This window comes from Siphateles boraxobius, unplaced genomic scaffold (genome assembly GCF_051911475.1).
Source record: "Siphateles boraxobius isolate OS27281-9 unplaced genomic scaffold, OSU_SipBor_1 9, whole genome shotgun sequence".
Taxonomy (NCBI): Eukaryota; Metazoa; Chordata; class Actinopteri; order Cypriniformes; family Leuciscidae; genus Siphateles; species Siphateles boraxobius.
Window position 1 is genome coordinate 1,699,916 of NW_027509219.1, and position 23,837 is coordinate 1,723,752.

At 41.9% G+C, this 23,837-nt stretch overlaps 2 protein-coding genes across 3 annotated transcripts in view; one reads left to right on the top strand and one right to left on the bottom strand.

Annotated features, from left to right (window-relative positions):
• Positions 1-21,291, top strand: part of bin3 (bridging integrator 3) — a 68,415-nt gene extending 47,124 nt beyond the window's left edge. The window contains exons 7-9 of the mRNA XM_077223718.1: positions 9,009-9,150; positions 12,651-12,785; positions 20,031-21,291. Coding sequence (XP_077079833.1) covers positions 9,009-9,150; positions 12,651-12,785; positions 20,031-20,177 — 424 coding nt within the window. The 3' untranslated portion in view covers positions 20,178-21,291. The remainder of the gene's footprint in view (positions 1-9,008; positions 9,151-12,650; positions 12,786-20,030) is intronic.
• Positions 21,292-21,632: 341 nt separating this feature from the next.
• acsl2 (acyl-CoA synthetase long chain family member 2) overlaps positions 21,633-23,837 on the bottom strand; it is a 38,706-nt gene continuing 36,501 nt past the window's right edge. For both annotated transcript variants that reach the window (XM_077223681.1, XM_077223682.1), the window contains exon 21: positions 21,633-22,301. In XM_077223681.1, the coding sequence (XP_077079796.1) occupies positions 22,161-22,301 (141 nt within the window). In that variant the 3' untranslated portion in view covers positions 21,633-22,160. The remainder of the gene's footprint in view (positions 22,302-23,837) is intronic.

Sequence of the window (23,837 nt, forward strand, 5' to 3'; positions counted from 1 at the left end):
GAAGAGAGATAGAAGAGAGTGATTGGGCCAAGGTGGTGTTTTATAAATAGAGAGTGAGCGTGGGTTGCGGGGCTGGGTCCTATGACGTTTCTACAGTGATATTGTGCCGCTCCCTTCTTTACTTCCTGTGGGAAACAATTTAGGGCTTGTCTTAACAGAGCTCTGCATGGTGAAGCCCGTCTTCTCTCTCTCTCTCTCTCTCTCTCTCTCTCTCTCTCTCTCTCTCTCTCTCTCTCTCTCTCTCTCGTTCTCTCTCTCTCTCTCTCTCTCTCTCTCTCTCTCTCTCTCTCTCTCTCTCTCTCTCTGATTCCATCCTTCTCTTGTAGTTCTTCACTTTCACCGTCTATAGCTCTTCACTTCCTTTTACTAACTTGAATGATTCTTCTTCTGACCCAAAGGTAGAGATTTTCGCGTCACCACTCGCAGACGTTGAATTTGCAAAGTTTTGGTTACAATTCCAGATCTTAATCCACTAAGTCAGTGGTTTTCAAAAGTTTTGATACCAAGGACAACAAAATACCATGATCCCCTTGTAAGGGAACCCCTTCCTAAAACAAAAGACAGCTGTATTTTTTCAAAGACCCATTTATATTGTGTGATTTTTATAAAGTTTCATAGTTTTATAAAAGTTTTATAAATTTGTTGTTTTCAAAATGAAATAACTGGTGTTTATATTGTCATTTTACAAAAAATAAAAATTACTTTCTATTAGCTTAATTGTCTTTCCCTTTCATGGGAACTCCTATTACTTGTCGGAGGAGTTTCCAACTAATTGGGATCACGCTAGGGAGACCAATTGCCTTCAAATGAACTAAAACGAGCCAATGAATATTGGCATGCAAGATTTGCATTCCGCACGCCGCCTGCCAGTGCGTGTATAGAGTGGAAGCAAGCGCGCACTCATTTGCTTTTTGCTTTGGAGCCGACCGCTTGTGTCCTCTGAGTGAATGAGTTTCGAGAAAGTGTTTTGTTCGTGCTCAACATGCTCTTTTTCTGGATCTCTCTGTGTTGGTGTGACACCGCTTCAGTGATCTTCGCAAGCTCCCGGGTGCCGGTTGTGACCACACGCAATCTACATCTTTCAAAAGAGCTGTTTTCACGGCTGGTATTCGGTTGAGTGCACACAGCGGGCTTGCAGTTTCCCCGCTGTGTTGCCGCGTTTATCCCTGCGTGCTTCAGCACATTAAAGAGAGCATTCTCTAAATGAGCAACACGGGTGAAGGTCGCATCCTTTTTTTAGGATGACGTTTCATCCGTGTGTTTCTGGATGCGGTCAAATTCTGCCCCCGGTTGATGGTCACGATCGTTGCCTCTCGTGCTTGGGCCTCGCGCACGCTGAGGCAGCGTTCGTGAACGAGTCACGTTCTCACTGCGGGAACATAAACGTCGTTGTGCTGAGATCGAGACTGAGAACCCTCACTCGAGGGGGAGTCCCTTTGGAGATTCCCAAATCTAGTTTTTCTTCTGATTCACTTCAGAAAAAGGCTACTTTGGCTAATCCCATTGGTGGTCTGAGGGTTACAGTGAGGTCAGATCCGCCGGATGCAAGACCCCCGCGGACCCCTCACTCCTCTGCATTGCTGCCATTGGAGCCTCCGTAGGAGTGCGCTGGGCCATCTCGTGTGGTCCCAGTTGTTTCCTTCGGGGCTTCGCCAGAGGACCAGATGTTGATCGCTGCATCGGAGGGAGAGCGGTCATCTTCTGGAGATGACGACTCTACTGCGTTGCCCCCTTCAGGTGTGGTAACGTTGGCTGAGCCAGATCCAGAAATGGCCGCTATGCTTTCCCGGGCTGCCGCGATTGTCGGGCTAGTGTGGAGTCCTCCCCCGTGTCCCGAACCCTCGCGGCTCGACGATTGGTTTCTCGGGGCAGCTCGGGCTGTTCTCAGCGCCCCCCCCCCCCCCCCCCCCCCCCCCGCCCCGGTTCCTTTCTTTCCGGAGGTGCATGAAGATGTGACAAGACCGTGGACGGCACCTCTGGTGGCCAGATACAGGTCGACTCCCTTCTCCTCCCTCATCACTCTCGATGGCGGGGCAGTGAAGGGATACGTAGGCGTCCCCCCAATGGACCGGTCGGTTGCGATGCAATTGTGTCCTCAGACTGCGTCCACCTGTCGGGGTAACCCTGCACTCCCCTCCCGCGCATGTAGGTTCTCTTCCAGTCTGACTCGGAAGGCTTACAGTGCGTGTGGAGAAGCTCCGTCTGCCCTGCATGCCATGGCGCTGCTCCAGGTCCACCAGGCCAGGGGGCTCTGTGACGTGCAGGAGAGTGGTACCGATCCAGGGGTGCTCCAAGAGCTGAGTGCGGCGATGGACCGTGGGCCGGGCGATGTCCACTCATGTGGGTCCAGGAGCGACATCTCTTGCTCACCCTGAAACTCCCCATATCCCAGGGTGGCCTCTTCGGCGACGCAGTGGAGAGCTGCGCCCAACAGTTCTCCGCCGCCCTGAAGCAGTCGGAGGTTATCCCCCGGAGACTGGTTGCTCCGTCCCCGTCACGTTGCCTCGCCGCTCTCATTCCCCTCACCCCAGTGCTCAGATGTCAGTGACGCCGCTACGGCCTCGTCACTCTCGTCTCCCGCTGGGCAAGGAGGTGTGGAAATCAGGACTCAACGCCCCCGGGCTTCGCTCCTCGTATCCCCTCCTTCCTTCGCCTCAGAACAGTCAGCAGCTGAATGCCTCCGGGCCTTCACTGCTGCCTGCCCTCCGGTGGAAGCAGGTAGATATTGCCACGCACACCCAGACCCCTCTCTCGGGCCGCAGTAATGCCTCCGGAGTTCGGTCCCTACCTTACACCTCCGCGGGTACGCCAGTGGTCCGCGTGGGCTTGCTGGTACGGCCTCTCGAAGCCTGGCTAGCGCTTCCGAGGCTGTCCCGCTGGCTCATTCGTACCATCCGGCTCGGCTATGCAATTCAGTTTTCCCGTCGGCTTCCCAAGTTCAGGGCCATCCGCTTCACCCATGTTCTGAGTGTCAATGCCCCTGTCTTGAGGGAAGAGATCGATGTCCTGCTGGCGAAGGACACAATCGAGGTCTGGGTTCTACAGCCCTTCATTGTACCCAAGAAAGGCGGTGGGTTACGGCCGATCCTGGACCTGCGAGTTTTGAATCTGGCCCTACACAAGCTCCCTTTCAAAATGCTCATGCAGAAACGCATCTTCGAATGCATTCGTCCCCAGGATTGGTTTGCAGCGATCGACCTGAAGGACGCGTACTTTCATGTCTCGATTCTTCCTCGTCACAGACCGTTTCTTCGGGTTATGTTCGAGGGTCGAGCATATCAGTACAAGGACCTACCCTTCGGCTTGCCGAAAGTCGTGGAGGCGGCCATTGTTCCCATGAGAGAAGGTGGCGTTCGCATTCTCAACTATCTCGAAGATTGGCTCATAATAGCTCACTCGCGAGATCTGTTGTGCGAACACAGGGACTTGGTGCTCCAGCACCTCAGCCGTTTGGGGCTTCAGGTCAACTGGGAAAAGAGCAAACTCTGCCCCATGCAGAGGATCTCTTATCTCGGTATGGAGTTGGACTCGGTCGGTCAGACTGCGCGCCTCACCGAGGAGCCCGTCCAGTCAGTGCTCAATTGCCTCAAGTCTTTTCAAGGCAAGTCTGCGGTCCCACTGAAACAGCTTGAGAGGCTCCTGGGGCATATGACAGCTGCAATAATGCCGCTCGGCCTGCTTCAAATGAGACCGCTTCAGCGCTGGCTTCACGACCGAGTCCCGAGATGCGCATGGCAGAGCGGCACATTCCGGGTCAACATTATCCCACACTGTCTCCAAACCTTCAGTCCTTGGTCGGACCCTGTGTTTCTACGGGCCGGAGTTCCCTTAGTCCAGGTGTCCATGCATGCTTTGGTTTTCACAGATGGCTCTGCCAACAGATGGGGGGCCACGTACAACGGGCATGCAGTTTCAGGTCTGTGGACGGGGCCTCAACTGCATTGGCACATAAACTGCCTAAAGTTGCAAGCAGTACGCTTAGCCTTATGCAGCCTCAAGGGGCTGCTTCTGCACAAGCATGTACTGGTCCATACGGACAGCACTGCGACCGTTGCGTACATCATCCCTCAAGGTGGTCTCCGCTCCCGTTGTATGTCGCGACTCGCCCGCCATCTCCTCCTATGGAGTCAGAAGCATGTGACGTCGCTTCGGGCCATTCACATTCCTGGTGCGCTCAACCGTGTAGCCGACAAGCTCACACGGTAGCCGCCTCTTCCGGGAGAATGGCGACTTCATCCCCAGGTGGTCCAGCTGATTTGGGGAATCTTCGGAGGTGCACCAATAGATCTGTTTGCCTCTCCGGACACGACCCATTGCCGGCTGTTTTAGTCCCTGACCGAAGGATCCCTCGGCACGGATGCTTCGGCACACAGCTGGCCCCCAGGGCCTTCACAAATATGCGTTTCCCCAATGAGCCTTCTCGCACAGACTTTGCGCAAGGTCAGGGAGGAAGAGGAGCAGGTCCTGCTTGTTGCGCTGTATTGTGCCTATAGGATTTGGTTCGTGGAACTCATGCTCCTCGCGACCAGCCCCTCCTTGGCCCATTCCTCTGAGGAAGGATCTGCTTTTTTCAGAGACGGGACACCCTATGGCACCCGCGTCCATAACTCTGGAATCTTCATGTCTGGTCCCTGGACGGGATACGGAGGTTCTAGGTGGCCTACCACAGGCTGTGGTAGACACCATCACTTACGCTAGAGCCCCCTCTACGAGGCGCCTCTATGCGTTGAAGTGGAACCTATTCGTCGATTGGTGTTCTTCCCACCGGGAAGACCCACCAACTTGCCCAATCAGAGTCGTGCTTTCCTTCCTGCAAGATGGGTTGGAAAGAAGGCTGTCTCCCTCCACCCTCAAAGTGTATGTTGCCCGCAATAGCCGCTCATCGCGATGCAGTAGAAGGTAAGTCATGGGGAAAGCACGACCTGGTCATCAGATTCCTCAGGGGTGCCAGGAGGCTAAATCCGCCTCGTAATCCGTACCCTCTTGGGACTTAACTCTAGTGCTCAGAGCACTTCAGAGGCCCCCTTTTGAGCCATTGCAAACGGTTGAGTGTAATATTCTGTCTATAAAGACAGCTCTCCTGTTGGCTTTGGCCTCCTTTAAGAGGGTAGGGGATCTGCAGGCTTTTTCGATCGACGAATCGTGCCTTGAGTTCGGACCGTGCTTTTCTCACTGTGTTCTGAGACCCCGGTTCCCAAGGTTCCTACCACTCCATTTGTAGATCAGGTAGTGAACCTGCAAGCGCTGCCCCCAGAGGAGGCAGACCCAGCCCTCGCTTTTCTCTGTCCCGTCCGCGCCCTGCGTTGTTATGTGGACAGAGCGCAAAGTTTTAGGACCTCAGATCAGCTCTTCGTCTGTTACGGAGGCCAGCAGAAGGAGAAGGCTGTCTCCATGCAGAGGTTAGCCCACTGGCTAGTGGATGCTATCGTTCGGGCTTATGCTTCCCAGGACGTGCCTTGCCCACCTAGGTTGAGGACACACTCTACTAGGAGTGTTGCCTCCTCCTGGGCTTTGGCGCAAGGCGCCTTGCTGACAGACATCTGTAGAGCTGCGGGCTGGGCGACACCTAACACGTTCGCTAGATTCTACAGCCTCTGTGTTGAACCTGTTTCCTCCTGTATACTCGCTATGGCCAGTAACGTGAGGAATTCGGTTATGTCGGCTAGCTACGCCATTCCCGCCTCTCCGCCGGATACGTGCGTCTTCTTACTCCGTTGGTTCCCCAACATACGGCTAAACATGTGAGTTACTCCATCACTCCTTCGGCTCCAGGCGAGGCGGATCGCCCGGCACCAGATCTATTACCTCTCGTAGGAGTTGTTTGTAGACTGTGTGGCCTACAGTGGTCCCTTCGGCGACCCATTTCTTCCACGATCCAGCTACCCTTCGGGCTAGCATCGTGTCTTCCCCTCGACAGACTATTCTGTCGTCCTTGCTGAGTATGCTCCCACCCCTCGGGCTGGGACTACCTCAAGGACTGCCATGTGTTTCACTACCCCACGGGTTAGTACACGTGTATTCCAGTGCCTCCCTTCGGGCAGGCAGGGGCTTCCGCAGCGTTCCCTCCAACAGGTTGAGCACGCTTTCCCAGTGTTATCCATATCCACTGAGAGGGTCTTGCAGAACAGCAGTGTGATTCTTCCTAGCTAGCTGCCGCCAAAGACGATAAGAAACTGCTCCGGCGGGTAGTTAAGCTGGGCGCTGGAAGGGGCCAGCACCATGGCGTTTTATTAGGGATCCCAATTCGTTGGAAACTCCTCCGAGACGTAGGAGTTCCCACGAAAAGGAACGTCTCGGTTATTCATTGGCTTGTTTTAGTTCACTCGAAGGCAATTGGTCTCCCTAGCGTGATCCCAATTCGTTGGAAACTCCTCCGAGACGTCTCCGTTCCCTACTCAGGGAACGAGGGTTACATACTTAACCGGGACGTTTTCTATGCACTAATAATGTAATACATAATTTGTATAATGCTCAAATAATAAGCTTAAATATTGTTAGTAAGCAGCTTTACAACGAATATTGCAGAGAATAAAAACCCCAGTGAGCAGCTGAAGATGATGAAAACTATATTATGATACAATAAATCACATACTATATTCAGATTTGGATTCATGTTTTTACTGTTAAAACCAATTTCTGTCAATAGAATAAAGTAATCACCAGACTTTAGAAAGCAAAGTGAAAACATTATAATATTAAAGGGGTGTTTAATTTGTTATCCTTATTTAATAACTTGTCAGTTTAACTAGTTCTGTATCAATTAATGAACGGCTTTTATAAAATTGCATTAAATGACTATTGATTTACTTTTATAATATCTGTTCTTTTTTTATGAATCATTTGTGCACGTCATCCTAAAAAAGGTTTAATAAGCATGAATCATTTATTCAGCCTTCAATTTTTCTGAAATCTCTATGTATACAAAGCCCCTATATTATTTATATTGTTTCATTAAATACAAATGCTGCTTTATTCCATATATGTATTGTTTATTGTTTAGAATATTTCTTTTCAGATTTATTCAAGTAGGCTTCACACCAACAGCGATAAATATTAAGATAACTATAACTATATTAGCGTCCACACTACAGTATCGTTCTGTTTATTCTAAGCGAACGCTGCATTTTTGTCATCTGCCGCTTTAAATGCTCGAGCTCTTTAAAGCAGGATGGATTCTGATTGGCTGAAAGTGATTCCAACGATGTAGGTTCTCTGTGCCGTTATCGTTATGATTTTTAGAACTATATCTTTATTGTCCTTGGTGTGAACAGGCCTTCAGTAATTAATGAACATCTTCCGTAAGTCACCAATTCAATTTGCAATGTTTGCCATTTGAGTTTAATCCGAGGCCACTTTACTCATCGCATTTTCTCACATTTATTGCCAGTAGCATCTTTCCTGCAAAAGACCTGCAGATTCACCTTACAGAGTTTCTTCACCTAAATCCCCCAAATAATGCACATAAGAACATACATTTATAGCTCCTTGACCTTAAAACTGTCCTCCTCCTGCGACGCTCGTAGCTTTTTCAGTAGTTACAAAGAACAAAACGGTGTGGGTCATGCGTTTGTACTGTTCCTCGATGCTCCCAGGCGATGCAAAGTCGAAACGCAGTCAGGCCTCAAACCAAAGCGGCCGACTCTGTTGCTAAGTTACAGTTTAGAGTTTTCCTATTTTTAGTTTCCAGAGACCAGGCTTCTCACCCAGAGATTATATTTTTATTTGGAATAGAAACAATACAAGAATCCAAGTGAGATGCCTCTGTGCCTTTTGTGTGGCTGTAATTAAGTGATCCTGTTAAAATGGGCTAATGCTACATCAACAACCTCATCACATTATTAAACGATTGTCCGAACAAAAACACTGTGGGTCCTTAAAGACAAATGTTCTATTTGTTGTGTTCAACACACTCTATTGATTTTTTTTCTCCTTGTACACTATGAAGCACTATGTAGTCTTTCGTTTAACTTGAGTTTAACACCTCAAGGAATGCATAGATATTTTTGACAAATATTTTAGGATGTGAACTACAGCTGTGCGAGGCGCTGGCGTGATCGTTCATATTAGCTGAAACAACTGACGATTCTCTTATCAGATAAGAGTAAGGCATCGTTCAAAATGGTAAAGGGTCTGTTTATATTTGTGTACCTTCAAAATAACAGCCAAACGTCATACTTTTGTAAAATAAAGAAAACAAACAAAGTGTGCTTGGCGTTTCGGTCTCAATGAACAAAAATGAACCAAAACTCAGCAGAGATTACTGCCTACTTGTCGCACAGGTACCTTGAAGTGTCTACTTTTAAGTGTCTGTTTTGCTTATTTGACATCACATGCATTATAGTATAAGTCACTTTGGAATATAAATCTTAGCACGTTTCACATGATAAAAAAACGCAACTTGAAGTCTGGAAATATGGTATAACAAATTATTTTGTGGACCCCCTGTGGCAATGGGTCACAGACCGCACTTTAAAAAACCCTGGCCTAGAAAATTATATAAGGCTGGTCGCTTCCTCATAGTGGCTGCATTTTGAGACCAAGTTAATAAACGCAAACCATGCCTCAAACTATATGTTGTGTTTTTTTTTTTAGATGTTTCAACCTGTTGTAATAATGCAATGGCTCCTCCAGTAGGGGAGGCAGAGAGGTTGTCGTATCGGTTGTTCAGAAAAAAATAAATTTACACTTTTAAAATTATGAAGTGAAATACGAAGTTGTAAATCGTTGAACTATCTTTTGGGACATTTCTCTAGAGGTTGACCGCTATAATTGTTCTCGTCATTGAAACAAGACATTTGGTATAATGCAAACATTGCAAATATTTGTGTAAATCTTTTCTAACTGAATTGAATGTGTCAATTTACAAATGGTCTTATGTGCGATTTACACCAATTTATTGTGTTTATAGCTTTTTGTTGCCTTTTGTAATTCATCTTAATGATTTGTCTAGTATTGTTTGTCTGTTATGTGAAGATTTTCTCTTCTGTTTGTGTTGTGTGTGTGCTCAGGTACAGTAGTGTGTTTCCCAGTCTGAACATGGCAGTAAAACGCAGGGAACAGGCTCTTCAAGATTATAAGAGACTTCAGTCTAAAGTGGAGAAGTATGAAGAAAAAGAGAAGACGGGGCCCATCATGGTCAAACTCCATCAGGTACAACCCAACTTCCTTTCTGACAGCGTTGCAATTTCAGGCGTTCATTTTTTAATGAGTGACTGATCTCCTAATAATACCAAAAATCCTTTAATGTGAGTTCACTCAGCGGTCATCTTGGTAACGCCCCAGGGAGCTGTTTTCTATGTAGACTAAGCAAACAGCTCCTGTCCGTTTGAATGGGGAAAGATAAAACTCTCCAAAACTGATTGTCGAGATCAAATCGGGAGTAAAATCGGAACGCAATAGTACCATCATTTTGTTTCTTTAGCTCAAATCAGTAACACTTTATTTTAATGTGTTCGGTTGCACGTTATATGTATTTACTATAGTAATTTCAGTAAATTGTGCGTAATTACAACTAGGGCTGAGTTGAAAATCTAGATTTTAATCAATTCTTATTTTAACGAACTGATATCAATTCTTTAACCACAAGAATTTCAAAGAATAAATTCCATTTTGTCATTCTTTAATGTGATTGCATGGTTCAAATGAACCCATAATCTCTTTTTACTACTAGTTACAGCATGAAATAAACATGAATGAACAACAGACGGTACAACATACCGAAATGTATCCTGTCTCATGTAATCACTCAATTAGGGTTTCAAACGCAGAAAGACGTAAAAACCCCAGCTTTTACATATCACATTTACCTCATAAAAGCCATTCAATGACCATAAACTTGATAGTTAGCTAGAAAAATGAACTCTGAAAAAAAATGAAAAAGTTAAAAAGTTACAGTTATTTTGACCTGTAATATAGTAATTAACCAACAGACAGGGCTCCCTAAATATTTTACATTATTACTTAAGAGATATTGTTTTCCTTGAAATAAATTGACATTCACTTTACATGATAAATCCAAAAGGAATCGATATTGAATCAAATTAAATCAGTGTCATTGACGAGCCCAATTACAAGCAACTAATACTAAACCAAACACTTATCTTATTGTATGTACATGTTGTTAATTAAAAAAAGTGCTTATTTGTTTAATTAATTATACTTTAACAAAGACACATTAAATAAAATTTGACAAGCAAAGCATATTGCACCTTTGTGTTTTTCAGATAACTTTTAACTGCTAACTTTAAAGGATTAGTTCACTTTTTAGAAAACTTTTGCTGATAATTTACTCACCCCCATGTCATCCAAGATGTCCATGTCTTTCTTTCTTCAGTAGAAAAGAAATTAAGGTTTTTAATGAAAACATTCTAGGATTTTTCTCCATATAATGGACTTCACTGGGTACCAAACGGTCCAAGGTCCAAATGACAGTTCGAGTGCAGCTTCAAATGGCTTTAAACGATACCAGACAATGCATAAGGGTCTTATCTTGCGAAACGATCGGTCATTTCAAAAATAAATAAAAAAGTTTAAGTTTTATAAATGAAAATGAACAAATCTTTTTTCGAGTCATTTCGTCCATTCAACGAACAAAATCAATGAAATGACTCGAAAAAAGATTTGTTCATTTTGATGGAGTTCGAACAGGAGAGTCACGAACGTGCATCACAGAACAGAGCAAAGCGAGCATTTGTGCTTATAAAACTTAAACTTTTTTATTTATTTTTGAAATGACCGATCGTTTCGCAAGATAAGACCTATGGTAGTAGAATGACTTATGTTGACCTTTGAAAAAGTGTAACTGATGGTTGGATCTTTTATCTCAAAACTTGGGGTCCTTCTTTCCACTATAATGAGAGTTTCATATATGACCATGCAGTTAATTTCACATTATACTCTACCATAATAGGCCAGAGACACTTGCTTATTTTCACAAGGGTTATTCTGACGGCTTGTATATGGATAAATTGCACATCTTCTGGCTTGTTTGCTTCGAGTGTGAATTTTACAGCACACATGTTCATTGGGACAAGATTTTAAAATGAAACTCTGCTTGCTTATGAGACACTTAAAATTCACAGTGCAATAAATGTATTATTTTTGGAGCGGTGGTCCCTGGGTAGAGCAATAGATTTTAAAGTCATGTCCACCACAAACGTAACGAAAAGGTGTAGACATATGGCAGATAATTGTTGAAAAAATACAAATATTTGTAATCTATGCTTCATATTGAGCTAACACTGTATTTTTGTTGGAGTAGACCATTATTATTGTCATTTTAAGGTTATATACAGAAATACTAAATACAACCGATTACTCTTAGTTTACTATATAAACTATATATTAAAGTACATAAATGACCAGAGAGCACCTCATCTTTTTTTTTTTTTTTTTTTTAAATCAGAGCCTGGTGATACCAGACCTTTAAACTCATTTTACTTCTGTGGCATGGCATATTTCTGAGTGAAACAAGATATTGTTCCCAATAAGACCAGAAATGATTTTTTTTTAAAGTGAATGGGATAACAATTTAGTTTATGATCCAATTCTCACTATTAACTAGTTCTTTATTAGCGTGCATATTACTAGGATATTGGATGTTTATTAGTACATATAAAGCACATAGTAATACCTTATTCTGCATGACCATATTCTATTATTAAACAGTAATTAGGAGTTTACTGAGGCAAAAGTCATAGTTAATCATGAGAATTGGACCCTAAACTAAAATGTGACTGTGAATGGGGCTAATTTTGATTTCATGCCGACTTCAGCAGGGACTCAAAAAGACACAAAGGTCATCAGAATTACAAAAATCTTTATAGATTTTCCTGTATTGGATGCTTGTGCTCGAGTGTGCCGGACATTGAGAGTCATCTGAATTATCATAATCTGTCCACTCTCATACTCTTCTGGAGGGATTTTTTTAGCACGCAGCAACAAGTGAAGGAAGCTGAGCTGGATGGGTGCAGAAGTATTCCGAGCACATGTATACATGCGAGAGAACTCACCCACGCAAGAGAAACTGCCTCTCAACTCAGCTGCACTTTTTCAAGAGGCTGCGCTCAACACACGCTGCGGGATAATTGGGTTTCGCGCGCACACACACACACACACACGGTAACACGATCCAGTGAACACAGGCAAGCAATAATTGTTTGTTCTTTTTGTTGCGCACTTCTGGGTCATTGTGCATGTGTATGTTGACATGTGAAGGACTGTATGTGCACAGACAGATACAGACGGGTGCCTGGAAAACTTCAACATACATGTACATCCATCGCCCACACACTCACTGAAGGACTTCAGCAGGGCCGTAGAGCATCGACGCACTGATAAAGTGCATACATTTAAACGTCATGTATCATATATAGAAGGAAGGTCACGTCCTAGCAAAGATCAGCACTTCTAGGCCGCTTTCCCCTCCGTTCCACTGTGCTGATTGGTGACCGCATCATGAATATCACACCCCCTTGAACGTGTGTGTGTGTGTGTGTGTGTGTGTGTGTGTGTGTGTGTGTGTGTGTGTGTGTGTGTGTGTGTGTGTGTGTGTTGTTATTCTAATGACACACATGCTTAAATAATTGGCAAGTCCTGGTTTTATTCATTGCTGCATTATGTGTGTGTGTGTGTGTGTGTTCTGCTTTTAGGCCAGGGAAGAACTGAAGCCTGTTAGGGAAGACTTTGAAGCCAAGAACAAGCAGCTATTGGACGAGATGCCCAAGTTCTACAACAGCCGCATCGACTACTTTCAGCCCAGCTTTGAGGCTCTGATACGAGCTCAGGTGAGCGTCAAATGTTCCCAGCTCAGTCACAAAAAGAAGAAGCTCAAACTAAAATACATCCAATCAGTTATGTGGATCACATCATAGAAAGCATGATTGTGTTTGTACATGCTCTAATATTCACAACTTTAAATCTCATTCATTCCCCAGTCCTCCCAGACTTTATCCATCCATCCGCACGTCCCTCCACTCTTCCTTCTGCACTTCTGCTCCAACTCATCGTTTCCCTTCTAAATTGCAAAAATATAAGGTCAATAAATGAATTTCGAAGACTCGCAGGCACAGTAGCAAAATCAACCAGCAAGGATGGGAAAATAATCACATAAAATTAAGTTATTATGTGTTTAACCATTATAATTGGACGTAAAATTGAAAGTAGGCATTCTACAAAAGCAGGTCAGCAGACTGGTAACTGATCAAATAATGCATGCAATGTAAGTGTGATAGTAGAAGATCAAGCATGAGGAATACAATAACAAGTCTCACTGCTTATTGTGTGACAATATAATGACCTGTGCTAATATACTGCGCAAAATTTGCATTTTTAGATAAATATGTATTTTTAGGAAATAATACAAAATGCTGTAATGTGGCTATAATAAAATAGTTAAGGCTAGTAAATGTTCTTAATTCACCTGCCATTGGGCGAAACAAAGTTGTGTTTAAACCCTCTATAAATGTGTTCAAATAAAACCCTTTGTCTTGATGAGGCTATTTTTATAGCTAGCTTTTTCTATATCCTAAATGCACACAATTACATATTTTGATGACCTTTTTCAGTCTGACAAAATTACAAGTCTGAACCTGGGACAAAGGTTAAACCAAATTTATACATAAAAGACATGAAGAGTAGTAAAAAATTTAATTATCACGTCATGGTAAACAGTTTTATGATATTCATTTAATAAAAAGTTAAATACAACTGTTTTTTTTTAACTAAATGAAACTGTTGCCTTTAATAAAAATCAAAAGCCAAAAATAAAAATCAAGTTAAAGAAACACACACACACACACACACACACACACACACACATACACACACACACACACACACACACACACACACACAGACACAGACACAGACACAGACACAGACACAGACACAGACACAGACACAGACACACACACACACACAGACACACACATACAGTAGTAAATTTTAAAGCTGACGCACCCTCCACCCAGATCTAATGTGATTAACCCTGAGTTGCACACACACACGCACACACACACACCTTTATGCTGCACTCACACTCTCTCACTCTACACACTTCCCCTTCACTCTAATGTGATTAACCCCCACAATCCTGCCTCCCTATGTCCACAGCTCAGACTGCGTGTGTTATTTTAAGGGAAGTGTGTGAGAGAGCTAAACACTAGAATCTAATGAATGTAGTAAAAGAGGTAAAGCCAAGTCAAACACACAGTCATGTCTTCAGGATGTGCGCATTCACCCCCTCTCTGAAAATTTCAGGATCTTCATATCATTCCCAATTTGTTATTTTGTGTGTTTTGTTGAACAGTCCCTCTATTGCTGGTATAGTGGATAATGAATGAATGAACTATTCCATTTAAATTGCATGTTCCTATAATAATAATATACTAGGAAATCTTATGCAATGACATTCATACAAGTATCCAAATGCTTTTTGGGACATCTGTGTGTGTGTATTAGAGGAGATAAATCATATGATATCAGTAGTAGCATTAAGAAACACAAACAATAGGAAAGTTTGAACCTAAAGGATCATCTCTGCTGTCATCTGCCTGCTGAGTTAAAAGAATCCTCCAAGTACGGTGGATATCACCTATTTTCACTCAGTGTTTTACAACAATAACCTAACTGTGACCTGCTGTGAAAGCTGAATAGTCCAAGCAGGCCTTTTCTTGGTGGGTTAATCACATATTTAAAAGCCCTAATCTTCACGGCTCAGGGCTGAGCGGGCAGTGGAGATCTGTCAGGACCTGATCCAGTGCCCTATGATCCCCAAAAATGCCATCTTGATAGTCTTGAGAAACAGCCTCTCCTAGCTGTCTACTCGAAACATGCACTATTTAGCTCTGCTATATCAAACAGATAAATTGCATAGTATCATTTTCAGCAAAATTATGCCCTTTCTCACGTCTCTGTACTGTAATGAGAAAAATATTATTATCAATATTTAAATGTTACTGTAATTAAAAGATTTGTGTTGCTATATTGCAGCAATAAGTATGAGATTATTTCACATTTGTAAAATGTTCTTGACTGGTTTTGTGAGATTTTCCCATATAGGGCCAGATTTACTAACATCTTGCACCAGCACAAACCCTCTTTTACTGTTAAAAAAACTACTGTCAGGATTTACTGAAGACACGCAGTGAAAAAATAGCACTGAAAAGTCATGGACATAGCAACTTTTGCATAAGCATTTGTAGGAGTTTCCCTTTCAGATGCAGAATTTATGAGGAGAGTAAATCACTCACGCGACGCGTAAACTAAGGTTTGCGGACTTTGCACTAGACAATTTACTGGTATTTGCACCATTATATTATTTTGGTTTATACATTTCCTTAATATAGGAGATGATTGTTAATGTGTGTCAAGTAATACGATGTCTGATTGTGTGTTATCTGATCAACCAGAGTTGGATTAACTAAACAGGAAACAATCGATTCTGTCCCTATGATAATGTTGTCACCTTTCGTCGGTTCTAAAAAAGTGGTTGATCACCCAGTACGTTATTTTTTACTCTGATGACCGGCTGACTGTACATTATCCCTGGAGAGCGTTGTATTGACCAATCAGCATCCAGAAGTGCCACTGTCCATTTGATAACAGGTTTAACATGTTTATGACTAGTCATCTAGAAGCTGATTTTGTCTTCTGGTCTACTTGTATAGACTAGTAAACAACAATTGCATCAGCTTGTAAATGTCAAGGATGGAACAACATCAGACTTCCTTTAGCTAAAACCATTCCCAACTTTATGGAGACAGCAGTCTTTTGTGATTGTTTTTGTACAGCCACACTTTGTGGTGTTATGCTTTTGTCATTTGCTCTATTGAAACCAGACGTGGGTGCTTTGCAAAAAATAAAGGTTATAAATAAATGAACACATGAGTGTAGTATTAAGCTGATCTTAGATCAGGCCTGAAATGCAGTCTTTCCCTAAGCTTTTTGCTAACAGATGGGCAACAGAGAGGCCTAACAGATGACCGAGTCTCATTCATCAAGTGCTTTCTGTAACCCAGAGTGCCATACCTCCAACACCCACACACTCGGAGAAACCGTACGCGACAGCAGCGCTCTGTGACGAGGAAGAGGAGGTGTCTCTGTCAGGCTCAGGGTGTAGGTGGACCTCTGAGACTGCTGACTGTATTACTATAGGTGCAGTGAGAGACGTACTTCCCATCATATCTGATGGACGTCAGATTAGACGGTGTGTGTTTGTGTTTTCAGGAGTCCTGGAGCGGACACAGTTTGACTCACCAAACATTCAGTCATGCTGAGAGTCCCTCATCCTGCTGAGTCATTCACACACAGATATCAGGGGAAGAGGATTCATAGAAATGTGTCCTGAAGAGAGATGCATGCACGCACGTACATCCTAGATGGCCACGGGATGAGCCAAATTTACACACACTTGCAAATTTTCTAGAAGCCACTGCTTTGAGTTCTTTGAATCTTGACCACCTGTTCAAGTGGGAACTCTTTAGATGCAGGAAAAAACGGTTATTCATAAATCTTATCTTCCCCACCTATTTAACAGTACTATGTGTCTTCATTAAGCAGAAGCTTGCTCCTCGCGGAGCGTTAGACCAAGGATAGCCAACCCTGCTCCTGGAGAGCTCAACTCCAATCCAACACACCTGAAGAAGCTAATCAAGGTATTGAACACCTGAAAATTACAGGTGAGTGTGTAGGAGCAGAGTTGGATGGGGTTGAGAAGCTGGACACAGTGTGGTGGAATGAAAGAAAATGCAAGGATCTAAAGAAAGCTTTTAAAAGTTGAACTTGACATCTTTAGAACATAATGCATGTAGCGAGATGCTAAAGAAGCTTGAGACCCAATCCATTGGCCAAAGATGGCCGAATTTTTATTGCTGTACCAGAATAACTATCATACAGCTAAAGCATGTGATATTTGTGACCTGTAATTTCTGTGATGCTAACTGCATGGGTAAAATTACAGTATCAGCAGTTTTACAGAGGGGCACAGTGGGTAGCAATGTTTCCTCACAGCAAGAACGTTGCAGTTTCAAGTCCGGACTCAGTCCTAGTTGAGTCCCAGAAACTGTGGTTTCCCACAAAATCCAAAGAGTGTGTGTGTCGTGTGTCTGTGTGTGTCTGTGTCTGTGTGTGTGTGTGTGTGTGTGTGTGTTAAGGCCTGACTACTTTATTTCCATGATCTGTCCATCTGTTGCACAATCAAGTGCTTCGGAGTATGCTTTATTGACCGTGAGCGCAGGTGTATCCATCCAGCACATGTGCACTACCTAGTGGACTTGTTGGTTTCAGTCATGCAATGGGCTGGCCATCAATCGAATGTTTTTTTTTTTTTTTTTTTTTTTTTTTCCTCAGGCCTTGACCCAAGATGCAGGTATAGGCTCTTGCATCCCTCCAACCTAGGAAAATTGGTGTGGAGATGGATGGATAAAGGCAGTAATTATTCCAAATGCACTTCTATTCCGAAGCAGATTTTCTTCTCATCTTATTATCACTCAATACTGTAGGTAACCTCGAGCTGATTGGTCCATGGTTAGTGAGTATTCTGAGATGGCATGATGCTTAAAGTTTAGCTGGACTCAATTTGGGACATCGGTGGCTTACTGTGTGTGTGTGTGTGTGTGTGTGTGTGTGTGTGTGTGTGTGTGTGTGTGTGTGTGTGTGTGTGTGTGTGTGTGTGTGTGTGTGTGTGTGTATATGATTAATTAGTTAATTAGATGTGTGTTTAGAGAATATTAATCTGTGTGACAGAAGTATAAATACTAATCCCCTTTGAAGCTTGGTCTGGTCAAAAATCACCCGCTTCAACAGGAAGAGCCTGTCTGGATGATATGTTCAACGACCAACCACAAACTGAATTTTTTTATGATTTTTTTTTTTTTTTTTTAAAGGGCAGTAAATCTAAAATCGACGAAACCACAATAATAGATTGGTGTGGTATCTTGTTCAAATCATGGCACAGCTGTCTCCACAAATAGTTAAACATACAGCAGCAAAGGGGTGATTGGAAATGTGTGTTGACTTTGCGGTCAGAATATCCTTCCATCTGCAAGTAATAAGTTCCGATTGTTTAATGGATATATCTCTGAATCAAAGCAGCCGAGTTATTGGGGATGTCACGTTTTCTTTCTTTCTACTAACTGCTGCAAACTGTGTCTTACGAAGGCAAAATCTGCACAAATCCTTGAAACCTAGTTCTCACAAACTTGCGCCTCGACTGCCAAAAGCTGCGTAACCGCAACCAATCAGATTGGAGCTTGCCGTTTTGGGAAAGCTGTTGTTTGCAGCGTGTATCTTACAGCTCATGAACAGTCTGTGGGAGTGCTGTCTGAAGCCGAGACATAAATACGCTGCCGTACCTGCGCTTTAGCTTGTGTGTGGCGGCATCATTCATTGGCCATTTTGATTGATCTCTGACAGGTCCAAGGCGGATTTTCCTCTGAACTAGTTTTCCTTCCAGCCCCACGTGCTGCACGGCAAACAGATCCCCTCTCCGCTCTTCATGTGGTGAGACCACCATAAACAGGACAGACCAGTATCCGCTTCCATTCAGCACTGGGCAGGAACTGGCCTCCCATAGATCACAGAGCGCCACTGACGGCCAGTCTTTGATTAGAGTCTGAAGTCATTTCGAGCAATCCCAGAGGCAGTTTACACAATCTATTCAAGAGATGTGCTTCATCACAGTGTTTGGTGCCGCATTTATACATCTGCCCTACAAAAGCCCTCAAAAGTGTCATTGCAATCTGTGGGTGTCTGAACTCCATGGCTCCTGTGTGAACAGTGGAGTCGAGTTGAGTCATCAATTGAAATTCTGCTGAGTATAACTAGATAACAAGACCGTTTCCCGCTTTATGGCCTCTTCATTTCAGTGACATTCACAGTGGTATTGCCGAATGAAGTATAGCTATTATTGTTCATCATCAGATTTAGGCTCAATAACTGAACAAACTCTTAAAGGGGAAATTGATATGTGTATAAATGTGTATAATTGACTTTCTACTGTGGAACTCAAAAGAAGTTATTTAAAAAATATATATATCTTTGTGTATTTGTTTTCAATGTTTTTAATTTGTACAGAAAAAGAACAAAACAAAAATGACAAAACAATGAAGGTCAATGGGGTCTAATGTTATGCTCTGTTGGACCCCATTGACTTTCATTGTATGATCTAAAAAAATAATAATTGACATTTCCCCCCAAGAAATATAAGACTTCGAAGTGGGCCAGTAAGACGCCTATCAAGCATTCAGATCACACGGGCAACCACAGGTCTGAAGATCACATTCTGTAGCAACATCCTAGCATCGGGATGGCAAACACCACTCGTATTGTCTTGAGTATTTGTTTTCTCACTGGGTTTAAGGCTATTGCAGACGTGGATTGTTTTTTGAAACGCTCATACAGTAAGCAGCTTGAATAAATGTGCTGTGTGTAGGTTTGAGAGCCGAGCAGCTGTATTTCCCAGCGCTTTCAATGGCAGCCCACTCCTCCTGGAGTCTTGTAATGTGATTAAAGGCTATTAATCATCAAAGCGTCTCTCGCGGGACCCCTGACTCACGGGCCGGGGGAAGAGCAGGGGCGGGACGTGTCAAGAAAGCTTTCAGCCGACACTCGCTCGCTCGCACACCGATCACAGAAGATCAGGGTCACCTGCTACCCACAGACACATGAGCGGGAGTAAAGAATATCCCTTGTATGAGAAAGCCAAGTTCTTTATTTAGACGCGCACAAAGTTATAAACACAAATTAAGCCTAGAAATGGCCTCGGATATGCAGTGATTTTGTACTGTAGTTTGGACAGGGTTTTCGGTCATCGCTATGTCGTATTTATCCGTGTTAAACGTGAGGGTTTTATTAAGTCTGATTTTCCGACTCAAAGGGGGTGTCAATCCTGAGGGGCGTGGCTTTGACTTTTAAGGGCGTGTCATCATGAATCAGGTCAGATTCTAGGTAGTATTGATCGAATAATTGAATACTGGGTATGTGTGTATTGTTGTATTGTACTTGACCTCTCTTTCTGTGTTTTCTCCCAGGTGGCCTATTTTACGGAGATGCACAAGATCTTCACTGAATTGACGGATCAGATTGACCAGGGCGGGTTGACAGATAACCAGAGGAAACTAGAGAACGAGGCCAAACTCAATGAGTTGCGAGCGCTGTCCATCGTGGCCGATGACTGAAAAGTCACGACAACATTTATTTATTTCTTTTTCTGTTTGTTACTTTTTATTGATAATGAAGTCTTATTCTGAATATTTTGTTGACAGATGAAGCCATCAGCAAACTTCCTAAATGTGTTTTTTTGTCTTGTCAGTTCATTTTTGCCTTTAGTTTCTACAACTGACCAACAATTGATCATTGAAGTTCTAACAGATCATTTGCATGTTTATATTTCAGATTTTCCATCCACCAGAGGCCAAATTAATATTTCAATTCTAGTAAGCTAAAGCTTAGTTTTCTACACAAATTGTTTGTAGAGTTCACACACTACTTATGCATTTTTACAATATAGTGCAACACTGGAATCATGCAGAGAATCAACATTTATATTAAACTGTTGATGACTGATACGCCGGTGGTTATATTGGGAAAATGTTACAGCGAGATTGTCAGTTAACAGAAATCATGTAGCAACTTTAACATGATGCTTTTCACATGCATTTAAACGATACTCTGCCTCCCTCTACTGACACGTCTGAAACATCTTTCCTTTTTGTGACTGACCTGTGTTTGTGCTCATTGTATTTGCTAATGAAGGAAAATGCATTTTTTGTTCTATTTCCCAATAGTCTTACAGCCATAATTCATAATGTACTGTTTGGAAAAGGTGTCAGTAGTTTCATGGCCAATTATTTAATTCACACATTTTAATCACATACTGACAATCAATATATAATGAAGTATTTTTTTGTAAGAGCTTTGCTTATATAAATAGAAAATGATTGGTTAGTTTTGAGGTTAATATTTGAATACTATTGAAAATGATATAAAGATAATTGGATGATTAAATGTGCCTTCACAGAGGTGACGTTGCTCACAGGGTTAAAATGTAATGTGAAATGTTCATTTTGGATAAAACATCTAACAAATAAATGAAAACTTACAGCATGTTATTACAGTCCTGCTTTGCTTTTGAAATAACCAAAAACATTTTCTCTAAAACTCTGGACCATAGCCTCATTTTCAAAATGTGCATATTTCTTCTTTTCATTTCTCAAGTGTTCTTTAAACATAATGTGTTTGCTGTTGTTTAGTTGTCATACATCCTTGCAGTAAACTGGTTTTGGACATCCACTGTTTGTCTGATGTGTTTATATAGCTTTACCAGGGTCAAGGCGAAGACTTTAAAACTTCATTTATTTTTTAATAGACAACTTTATCTTACTATTTAAGTCTTTTTCATCCATAGGGATGTCAGTACACATTGCAGGGATACTGGAGGGATCTGGGTTTGGACACAGCGATGGGTAAAATTGTGATTGAACCAGTTTGTAAACAACAGATTAACATCCTAATGCCTATGAACCAATCAGAACTCAGGGGTTCAAGCATCATTCTCAATCAACCAGTTTTTCTAGACACCATGTCAGTAACAGCTGTGATCATTCATTATTCCACAGGAATTTATAAGGAAATTGTAATAATTCATTGTCTTTATTCTTCTGTCAATAAAAGAAATTAAAATACAGTACAGCTCTATCAGCTGCAATTAGTCAAACATTTACAGTTGAAAACACTCATTTACAGACATTTCACCTGTCAATACAACAAACTACGTGAAGCATCAAAACTCATACAGACTGTTCTTTAGAGGAGCTCATAATTACAAAGCTGTAAAATATCTATAAAACTGACTGAAAAGCTATTCTTTCCAATAAGTTCATCTGTTCCCAAATCTTGTCAAATGCATCCCAACGTTCCTGATCTAGGTGTTAGGATGAAGAGTGTCCCTCAGTTTACAAGCGGTCTAAAATGACCTGAAACTCAATCTAGATCACTAAATGAGAAAAATGTGAAGACTTCAGTCTTTATCATAAATTATTGAGAACGGTTTCCTGTCGGTAGCATCACCCTTATTTAGCAAGTTAGTTGAAATGTTTTAGAGGAAATATCTTGCTAACTGACGCTGAGAGTGTGTGCTGGACTGTAATAGCATGTGTGGTCTATATGGAGGATTTACTGTACATCTGTGTGATCTGCTCACTGAAGACTCGTCGTAGATCCACACGCTTGCTCTTCAGGGTCGGCGTCAGGAGGCCGTTCGACACGCTAAACATTTCAGAGTGCAAATATAAGTCCTTCACCTGAGAAAGAGAAAGAAAACAGCTCAAACACAATCTCTCCTCTGATATGAACAGCTGTATACAAAAAGCTGGAGTGTTTCATTGATTTTGCTGATGAAACGGTGGCTCTCAAACCTTTTGGACGTCTAGGTCCTCTACTGTCCCTAAGACTATTCCTTTATAGTTTTAATCCATATTCAGTTTAATTATTGGATAAGGATTAAAGGGAAAGTTCAACCAAAAATGAAAATTCTACAAGAACAAACCTCACTAGCTCAAACGTGCTAAACCTATTTTTGTTCTTACACGTCAAAACATCAAATATGGTAAGCAGAAGCTCAAGCATACTTGTCTATGTTTGTGCGCTGATCAATGATTTTATGTCTGTTTTCTAATTCATTATTTGTAAAAAGTGTATAGGGTCTCTAATGACCTGAAGTATGTAATACTGTAAAAAAAAAAATTGTATATATATATATTTAAAACAACGGTTGAATCTCTAATGAAACAATAAGTGCAGTTCACCTTTATTCTGTCTGATACACAATGATGAAGTAAAGTTTCACTCATAATTACCACAAACATCATCAGCAAAACTTGAAATGCCTCAGTGATTTAGTACTGAACGCCATCAAATATTAGTGTCACTGTCACTTGATGGTGAAGAAGCTGTCAGTGATCAAAATACTGATTTTGAAGATGTTGAAAACTATATGTTTGAGATGACGAATATGAGCCAGATGCTGAATGAACTGGGAAATGAGCTCTGACGAAGACTATGCTAAAAAAAACATCTGCTCAAATTGAACCCTTCCAAATTCCAACAGGTAATGAAATATGCTTTTTTTATTATTCTTGTCATTGTCATTAAAATATCAGGAGAGTTTTATACTGTTGCAGCAGCAGCAAGATAATCCATTAGACCCAAATATGTGATAATGATTGACGTCACTTTTGTATATTTAAAGGTTAAATCTAAATTAAATCTGTTCAGCATATAAAGTGACTTTACAGACAACTTGGATGAGATTTTGGACGGAAATCTTCAAAAATATCTTCATTTGTGTTCTGAAGATAAACGAGTCTTGTGTGTTTGGAACAATGAGGGTGAATATCTGATGACAGAATTTTAATTTTTACTCAATATCTACCCAAAAATATGTTTTTAGAGCTTGGCATAACAAAAACATTTATATAAATTATAAACAGATTTTTAGCATTTTCTTAATCTACATGACTTTTCCAGGTCTAGAAATCACACTTTTAAAACTAGGCTACTTCACATATCCAGGTTTCCCAAGGTTGAATTGAAGGTTGAAGGATGAATTAAAATAAGAAATATATTGATTCTTAGTTATTTTAATGCTTGTTTTGTCTTATTTAAATCATTCTTGAAGTCCCCTTGAAAGTTTGCCTAAGAACCACTGGTGTAAAATCATTAAAAAATAGTTTAATTTGATTTTCATTTCTTTCAGAAATGACTGAGATCCAGCAATAACTGTCAGAGCGCTGTTGAAGACATTATATTATTGCAAAATGTTTTTTTTTAACCTTTTT